We start from the raw sequence: 8,513 nt of genomic DNA on the forward strand, positions 1-8,513 counted from the left end.
GCTATTATATACAGGATGGATAAACAACAAGGTCCTACTGTATAGCACAGGGAACTATGTTCAGTATCCTATGGTAAACCATAATGGAAAAGAATATTTAAAAAATTCCACTTGCTGTACGGCAGAAATGAACACAACATTGTAAATCAGCTATACTTCAATTAAAAAAAAAAAATCCCTATGTCCAGGCCACACTCATTCCAATTCAACGAGGATCTCCAGGGCTGGGGTCTAGTTATACCCCAGGGGACTCCAATGTGCATCCTGTCAACTGAAAAAATGCACTACCTTAAAGTTGAGAATTATGTTTTATTCCGCGGCCTTTCTGAGGACTTGAGCCTCTCAGAGATCTTTGAGGGACTGCTCCAAACACCCACCCCCCAAAATAAAACAAACCGGCCCCCCAAAAAATCCCCAAAAAAACAAAAGCCAGGTAGTCACATCAAAGACTTAGACATCAAAATATTACTGTTACTTAAAGAAAAACCAGACATCTCAAGTTAATGAATTTAGTGCAACATTTCTCTGTACGGGGAGATGGAAGAGTCTGGGCTGATTGAAATCATTCCTTTGATATGCACCTTAGCTATCTAGGGCCAGCATCCCGCTTTTCTCCATCCTGAATCCCCTTAGGGTGCACAGTCTGGCGGGGGTGGGGGGCGGGGGGGGTGTTGGCGGCTGCAGTGTCTGAGGGCTTGATGGCGGCAACATCCTTTGTTTACTGATATGGCAGATGATATTTTTGATCCACAGCCAAATCTGAGAACCAGTGGAAATAATGGTTCAGGGTGGAGAGTTCTAGCCCTGGTGAGGGCTGCTGTCACTGGCAGCCCACCATGTAACAGGGTCTTGCAGACAAAATTCTATTGGATTTCCCCAACAGTTCTGCAAGGCAGACATTGTTCATCTCACCGTCCGCGCCAGGGTGCAGACTCAGAGAGGCTACAGGTCACGCAGCAGGTTAACGGCCTGAGGATTCCTTGCCGGGTTGGCCTGACCCCATAGCCCTTCCACCAGACTGCCTCTGGGCTGTGCAACTTTGGACGAGTGCCTTGCCCTCTCTGGTCTTGCACTCCCTCATCTGTAAAACAGGGCTAGAGGATGCTGTGTCAGCAAGCATCATGCAGTTCTGCCTGCCCACGATGGCTGGGGCGTTAAACAGTGAGGGGGCCTCTTGATGTGCAAATGGCATGGGTCAATTCTGAGTGACTTGGGCGTGTCATCTGTGTGAAAGGTGGTTTAGAGGGTGGGGCCCCCTTGCTGGTGGGGTGGGAGGTGCCCGGTAAAATGGTTTTCATAGACTTTAACAGTGATCTCAATCATCCTAAGGGCCCCACCTAAGCACCCAGTAATCCCCTGCTGAGCGAGTGAAGCAGACACTTGCCCACTCCAAGCAGTGTGCTGCAGCTCCATTCTCATCCCACCCTCGGCCCATTTTACAGATGAGGACATTGAGGCTCAGCTAAGAACGAACAGCCAGTGTCTGTCCCCCAGCAGTCTGTTGCCCCGCCTTCAAATTTATCCACGCTGCATTTGTGACCTGGGCAGCTTGAGGAGCAAACATTTGTGGTTTTTATGTTGTCAGAGAACAGGTTGTTTTTGCTTGGCAGTTGGTGAGGGGGCTTTATTTTTTATTTTGAAATAATTATAGATTCACCATAAACTGCAAAGTCGTTACAAAGAGGTCCTGTGTCCCCATTGCCCAGCCTCCCCCAGCGGCTGCATCTTAAGTAACCTCGGTGCTACATCAAAAGCAGGGAATTGAGGTCAGTCAAAGGTGAGTGTAGTTCTGGCATTTTATCATGAGTGTAGATTTGATGCCACCATCAGGGAGATAGGGAGATAAAAAGCTGTCTCAGCACCACCTTTACATTCACACCACTCCTAACCCCTGGCAGCCCGTCAGTCTTGACTTTTAATGCACATTTCAGCAGCTGAATCCATGTATCTATACTTGCATTTAGGAGGTAGGTCCTGAATTAGTCGCCCCATGGAGACCGTCCCCCATCCCCCTTCTTCCTTGCTAACAGACACCTTCCCCCGCCCCGTTTGATCAGAATGGCAGTGTGCCCCACCTAACACCTGCTTTCCCAGCCTGCCCTGTAGCTGGGGGTGGCCCTGGGATGTAAGTGGAATCTGCTGGAAATTTCTAAGAAAGCTTTGGCTTTGCAGATGAGAGGCCAAGGCAGCAATGAGTCCTTGTGCCCGGCTGGAGAACAGACAAAAGTTTCAGCTGAAGGCACACAGCCACGCTGAGACCACAAAGCCACATGACAGAGACACCATGAGGGTCACAGAAAACAGCCTGGGTTATTGCTGGGCCCTGAATAGACATCACCACCTGCTTTGTAACTGGACAAAAGAAACCCTGTATGTGTAGGCCAGTGGTTCCCAATCAGGGGGTGATTTTGTCGCCCAAGGACACGTAGCAACTTTTGGACATTTCTGGTTGTCACGATGGGGGGGTAGGGGAGGTTACTGATGTGTTGTTGAGTAGAGGATGGGGATGCCGCTCCTCATCCTAGAACATTCCGGAACACGTGCCCCCAAATATCAGAGTCCCAGACACGGCAAACACACAGCAAGTGCTTCCTCCCCTCCCCCGGCTTCCTCCCAAATATCCCAGTTCCACAAATACTCCAAACAATTTTTGATACAAAGTCTGCTTTAATGTAGAAAAAAACCCTCGTGTACATACATAAATACCATTTGGGGGTATAAATAAAGTAAGAAAATAAAGAGATGTACATATCAAACACAATAAATTACTCATAAATATCACAGTGGAAACCAAGTGCTGGGGAAGGGACCTGATCTCCATGCGGCTTTTACAAGTTACTGGAGAGATGGGGGGCTTTCAGATCTTCCTTTTTCTGGCTTTGGGATGAAATGTTTGGGTTTACCTAAGGCGGGAGGCTGCTGAGCCCCGATTCACAGAATGACCCCACACCAGGGGCCACGGGCTGGAAAAAGGGAAGCAGCTGCCGGAAGACAGCGTTTTGCCCTTTTCAGGACAACATCCCAGCGTGTAAGGAGGGAGTCAGCCCCCAAAGTGAGGTGAGAGCAAGGAGGGGGGTGGTGGGGGGGGGCAGTGGGGTTCCATCTCTAGGGGGCCTCAAGTGAAATCCACACAACCAGAGATCCCATTCCCTGGAAACCCCAGCGGCTGTGACAGGGACGGGCTGCTGGGACCGGCACTTTAGGGGGTAGGGAAGGAGGTGGGTAGACTGCCTTATCTGCCCTGGGCAGGGTGCGAAGGGGTCCCGTGGAGATTCCCCATCCCAGAACCAGCCATGGCAGGGAGTTCTCAAGATTTACACCCAGGCTGGAGGGGGCCTCTGCGCTCTCCCTGCTCCTGAAGCCTGGTGGGCAGTGCCTGCACCCAGTTACTTCTCTGCCGGAGGGGCTTGGGGAGGGCCAGTGGGCCTCCTTGGAGTTGAGATCTGGAACAATTTCCACATGCAGTAGAGTCAAATTGACCTGAGGTTTCAGCAAGGTGATCACCTGTACATGAATTTAAAATGACTGCTTTTCCTCTGGCTGCCCCTGCTAGAAAGGATGGGAGAGAACTGCAGAGAATGTCAGCTTGGCATAAGATCTTTGCCAAAGGTAGTGAGCTCCCCACCAGTGGAGGTATTCAAGCAGAACCAGGGCAGCACAGCGACTTGTCCAGCAGGGTTGGGGGACTGGGGTAGGTAGCAGCTGGACGGGTAGGATGGAAGGCTTACAATTTTATGATCATACAAGTCTATCCACTAGAAACTGGCACAGCCAATGCAAAACTTTGTCTATGTACAAGTTCTAAATGTTTCTTCCTAAAGCTAAATAGAACCTGGACTCAGGATCATACTTGTAGAAAACCCAGTCCGCAAGCACCACAGGCCTGGGGTCCTGGTCTCCAGGGGTGGGGGGTGGGGGGAGGACAGAGCCTCTAGTTACTTATAGAAGCTGGGACTCTTCACCACTCCCAGATTGGTGGCGAGCCCAAACGGGTCCATGCTATCTGTTTTCAGGGGCAAAGCAAACAAATCGGGCTTCAAGTGGTCCTGGATTTCATCGGGCTCTGTTGGGATGGTGGACAGCATGGGGAGGAAGTGAGACAGCGGCAGAAAGCCCCTGCTTTTGAACAGCTGCCTCTGCCTGGCGCTGCTCAGGGAGACCGGGAGATGGTGTTTCTTGGACCAGTACACGTTGTAGCCGTCTGGACGGATTTCCTCCTCAAAAGCACAATCCTCGGCCGAGTACTGGCTCTGCAGAGCAAAGAGGCAGCTTGTGAGCATTAGTGGGTGCCCACCAGGGTGTGACACCGGCAGAGGTAGTAGAGAGACCAGAGCCAGGTGAGCATGCGTGCTACATACCGCCCCTTGGGTCCACACCATTAGCCGTGTGTGTGTGTGTGTGTGTGTGTGTGTGTGTGTGTGTGTACAGAGTTAAAGGTTATATAAAGCTATAAACTATGAAGGTGTATAAAGCACATATTTATATATATATGCTTATATGTATTTAGTATAATGTTGTATATATACTTATATAAAGTATATAGCATGTGTTATATTAATACACTCATTAACCATATTACTTTGTATTAGTATATAAATATAATTATATAACATTAAATGCGTGTTAAATATAACATTAAACATATATACTAAACATATACTTTATATATAAATATATAGGTACTTATATATATTTAGTATAATGTTATATACACATATATGAAGTAGAAAGCTTTTTGTTATATTAATATACTCATTAAACATATATCACATTGTATTAATAGGTTAATATTTAATAAATTATATCATATTAAATAAATGTTAAATATAACATTAAACCTATATACTAAACCTATATTATACATATATATGTACCTTATATACCTTTATACTTTGTAACCTTCAACTATACACACATACTTCATGTGTTTTATGTATATTCTCAATATCTATATATACCTTACATAAATCCTTTATATTTTTCACTAAATCATGTCACTTTTTAAACTTAGTCTTCTTCCGAGCAATATCCATAAAATCACAGCCACGATAGGCACACGTTTCCCTTCCCCTTACATTGACTATATAATTATTGCCATGAAAAAGTCCCTTGTATTCCACTGGCACTTTGGGAGACATTGCTAAGCTAGGTTATCCTTTTTGGATCAGTCTTTTAATTAAGAATCAGGAGTAATCCAATCCGGGCCCCAGATGAAAGAACCTATTCCCCATTTAGGCCCAAATGACTGTGGTTCTGAGCCTTTTTGTCTGGTGCCCTGGTAAGAGAAACCTCAACCCCTCTGGCTCCTTTATTCAGTAGCTGGGGCCCTCCAGGCAGCCTGCCAGGATCGGGGAGATAAAGGCAGCCCCCTCCCCCCAGGCCAGGAAGAAGCCGCCACCCCGTGGGTGGCCAGAAGGACGGAAAGCAGTCCCTGGTTCCAGAACACAGAGAATGAGCAAGTCGTGTCCCAAACTGGAGAGGGTCATTACGTCTTGGGGACACAGAGGACAGCCAAAGGCGGGGAGCCAGGAGGGCTGGGCCATAAACTACACTGGGAGGCACCCAGTCTCATTTCTGCCCAAGCCTACAAAGGTCGCTGAACTGCAGGTGGGTGAGCGTCGTGCTTAGATAAGGCCCTGATAAGGCCTGCATCTAATGAAGCAACCCGTGCGGGGATGAGGCCACCAGACCGCCGGGGAAATGCAAATTGGTAAACAAGGGAATTAAAACCAAATGGAGCGGCTACTTCACCCTGCTGGTTCTTTGGGAGAAATTAGCATCTCATTTGCCATAGAGGAAATGAAATGATTTCGAGTTTCTAGAAGAATGTGGAATTTGTTTAAAAAAAAAAAAATCCTCAAGTTTTGCTAAATCGTGACCACGGGATCTAGAGGCAAAACAGGATTTTAGGTGAGGAGACCCTCACCCCCCAGTTTGGACTAGAATGGTGGGTTAGACCCATCCGCCCCTGCCGGCGATCCCTCCACTGGCGCCCTCACCCCACCCCCATAAGTAAACGTCACAAAAGTGGCAACTGCGGTTTTGGAGTGGCTTTGGGTATCAGCTTTCTTTGCCTCCATTCTTGTCCTTTCACGCAGGACTGCCATAAAGCCTGCAACAGGCAGGTTCATTTATCTATGGATAAACAATAAACGGGCACCAGAACCACAAAATTTGGGGACACAAAAAAGATTTGCGCTGCGGAAAGGCGGGCATCTGCGTCCATCTTTTCCGGATGGTGGGGCATCCCTTGAGGCGCGGTCCCCTCCCTACCCCCTGGCCCCTGCCCCTCCATCCCAGCCCCCGGCCCAGCAGGGCTGCATTGAGGCTCCGCGCCAGGTCCGGACCTCACACAGCCTCCTCTGCGCGCCCGGGGGCGCGGGCTCCCTTTGAACTCTCCCCGCCTTTGTTCCGGCGACCAGAGACCCGGCATCTGCTCACTTCCTGGCCTGAGACCTCTATGGTTACCTGGGCCTTCCCAGCCTGCCCCCCGCCTCCCAAAAAAGCATTTGCAGTTCAGGTGAGCCCGACAGGAGGACGAGCACGGCCACTGCAATATTACCCTAACGCGGCTGCAAAAATCAGTTTTTCTAGTGGATAAAAATTCATTGTAAAAAAAACTCTTCAATCCCAAATGCGGTTTTTCTTCTGACTTATTTGAAGGTTGACTTAAAAAAAAAAAAAAAAAAAACCCAAGTTGTGGATATACCCTTCTTTCTTTCCTCCCCACCCCCTTCTTTTAAAATACCGCAGGGAGAGGCGGAGGGGGGCCGAGCACCACACAGGCAGAAGCGGAAAAGGCCCGAGGGGGGTTTTCCCCGTTTAACGTCAAAGAGCCGAGAAATGGGTTTCCTTCGTCCGACTGGACCCGCTTGTGGTTCAAGTGGAAATGCAAAGGCGGGTCTCAAGCATTCTCCAGCCATAAACTTCCATATTAGAAAGTCGGACATTAGCTTAGTCCGGCCCTTGCAGCCTTCCCCTCCGAGCTCCACGGGGACCCCGGCGGAGGAAGCAAGGAAACCCTGTCTCCGATCCAGCGCGCCCCCCTCGCCCGCAGGCCCGCGCCCCAGCGCGTCCTGCCGGGTGGAGACACCTACCAGCCCTTGCATTTTGCCGTCGGCGCCCATGCAGAGGTACAGGACGCTGCGCTCGCCCTTGATGGCCACGGTACTCAGAGCGACTGCCCTGATCTCCATCAAACCTGGGCGGGAAGACAGCACAAAACTGCAGCCGGAGCCCGCGGGGCCCACAACACGTGGAAATGGTTGGGGGGTGCGCGGGCCCGTGTCCCCCCATCCCCCAGTTCCTCTCGATGTCTGGGGGCCCGGGAAGGGAGTAGAATGCCGAGGTGCCAAGACCTGGGGTTCCCGGGAGTGGTGGTGGGGTCCGCAGGAGCCGGAGGGGGGAAGGGGAGGGTAACGCGTGGGTGCAGTAGGTCCATGCACCCATTAACCCCTCCGCCAGCTCCTCCCGCTGTCGAGGAGTCCGGGGAGGGAGTGGAGCGCCGAAGTGCCAAGACCTGGGGTTGCCGGGAGTGGGGAGCTCGCGGGAGCCGAAGGAGGTAAAGGGAAGAAGGGGGGATGTGACGGGTGGGGGACCCGGCGGGCACTCACTGTGCGCGCTCTGAACCGGCGCGCAGTCCACGGCGCCGTCTGAGTGGATGCGCAGGAAGCAGCTGGAGAGGCCCTGGGGGCCCGCGGTGTACAGGTGCCGCAGGCGGACGGACTCGCCCCAGCCGTAGTGCACGTGCGGCCCGGCATCCGAGAAGGCTAGGGGGCGCCCGGCTGCAGCCAGCCAGAGGCCGGCCAGGACCAGGGCGCGGGCCACGGCGCACCGGCTCGGAGCGCTCCGCATGGCACCTCCCTCGGGCTCGGGGCTCTGGGCGCAGATCGGGCGGTGAGGGTGCGAGAGGCTGGGCGGCAGCCGGGAGGGCCTGCGGAGCTGAGCGTGCGGAGGCGGGGTGGCCGCGGCCCTCGAGACAGGAGGCAGCCGTGTGCTCCGGGCACCTGGGCGTTCGGCTCCCCAGCTCCGACGGCGCGGCGGCTCGAGGCCGGCGACCTTATATAGCGCGTCTCACCCGCGACACCGAGCATTTCTTATCGGGATTGCATCAGCCCTCCGCCCCCCACACACACCCACTCACACCCCGCCCCCGACTCAGCCTCTCCCTGGGCCCCGCCCGGGTGACCCCGCCCAGGCCGCCCAGATCTGGGGGAGGAGGAGGCCCCGCTTTGCCGGAGACTTGGGGGGAGCTCCTCCCCGCGGCGCGGGGGCGAGGCCTGCGGCCAGGTCGCTCTCGGCTGGGCGACGTTGGTTTTGCAAAGAAATCAAGGAGACAACGGAGCCCAGCCCCCAGGCCACGGGCTCCCCGGGGAATGCGCCGGTCGCGGGGCGCTAGGAGGGGCGCGGAGCAGGAATCCCGGGATCAAAGATCGGGGGGCGCGGGGGATGGCGCTGAGCTTTCCGTCCTTTAATCCCGGTCGGAAAAGCCTCGCCTCGGCTTTGGGGTCCTC

At 52.7% G+C, this 8,513-nt stretch overlaps 1 protein-coding gene across 1 annotated transcript; it reads right to left on the reverse strand.

Annotated features, from left to right (window-relative positions):
• Nucleotides 1-682: 682 nt before the first annotated feature.
• On the reverse strand, nucleotides 683-8,071 carry FGF19 (fibroblast growth factor 19). Its single transcript, XM_082478280.1, has 3 exons — nucleotides 7,614-8,071; nucleotides 7,098-7,201; nucleotides 683-4,250 (listed from the first exon to the last, which is right to left on the reverse strand). The coding sequence occupies exons 1-3, from the start codon at nucleotides 7,852-7,854 to the stop codon at nucleotides 3,936-3,938; spliced, it is 660 nt and encodes a 219-aa protein (XP_082334406.1). The 5' UTR covers nucleotides 7,855-8,071; the 3' UTR covers nucleotides 683-3,935.
• Between the last annotated feature and the right edge of the window lie 442 nt (nucleotides 8,072-8,513).

The sequence above is a fragment of the Balaenoptera physalus genome (genome assembly GCF_965194825.1).
Source record: "Balaenoptera physalus genome assembly, chromosome: 10".
In the NCBI taxonomy this organism is placed as follows: domain Eukaryota; kingdom Metazoa; phylum Chordata; class Mammalia; order Artiodactyla; family Balaenopteridae; genus Balaenoptera; species Balaenoptera physalus.

Excerpts from the sequence above, each read along its gene's own strand:
- FGF19 (XM_082478280.1), bottom strand. The coding sequence starts at position 7,854 with ATGCGGAGCGCTCCGAGCCGGTGCGCCGTGGCCCGCGCCCTGGTCCTG. Across the intron at positions 7,202-7,613 it reads GCCGGTTCAGAGCGCGCACA|GTTTGATGGAGATCAGGGCA; the intron begins GTGAGTGCCCGC and ends CTTCCCGCCCAG. Across the intron at positions 4,251-7,097 it reads ACGGCAAAATGCAAGGGCTG|AGCCAGTACTCGGCCGAGGA; the intron begins GTAGGTGTCTCC and ends TTTGCTCTGCAG.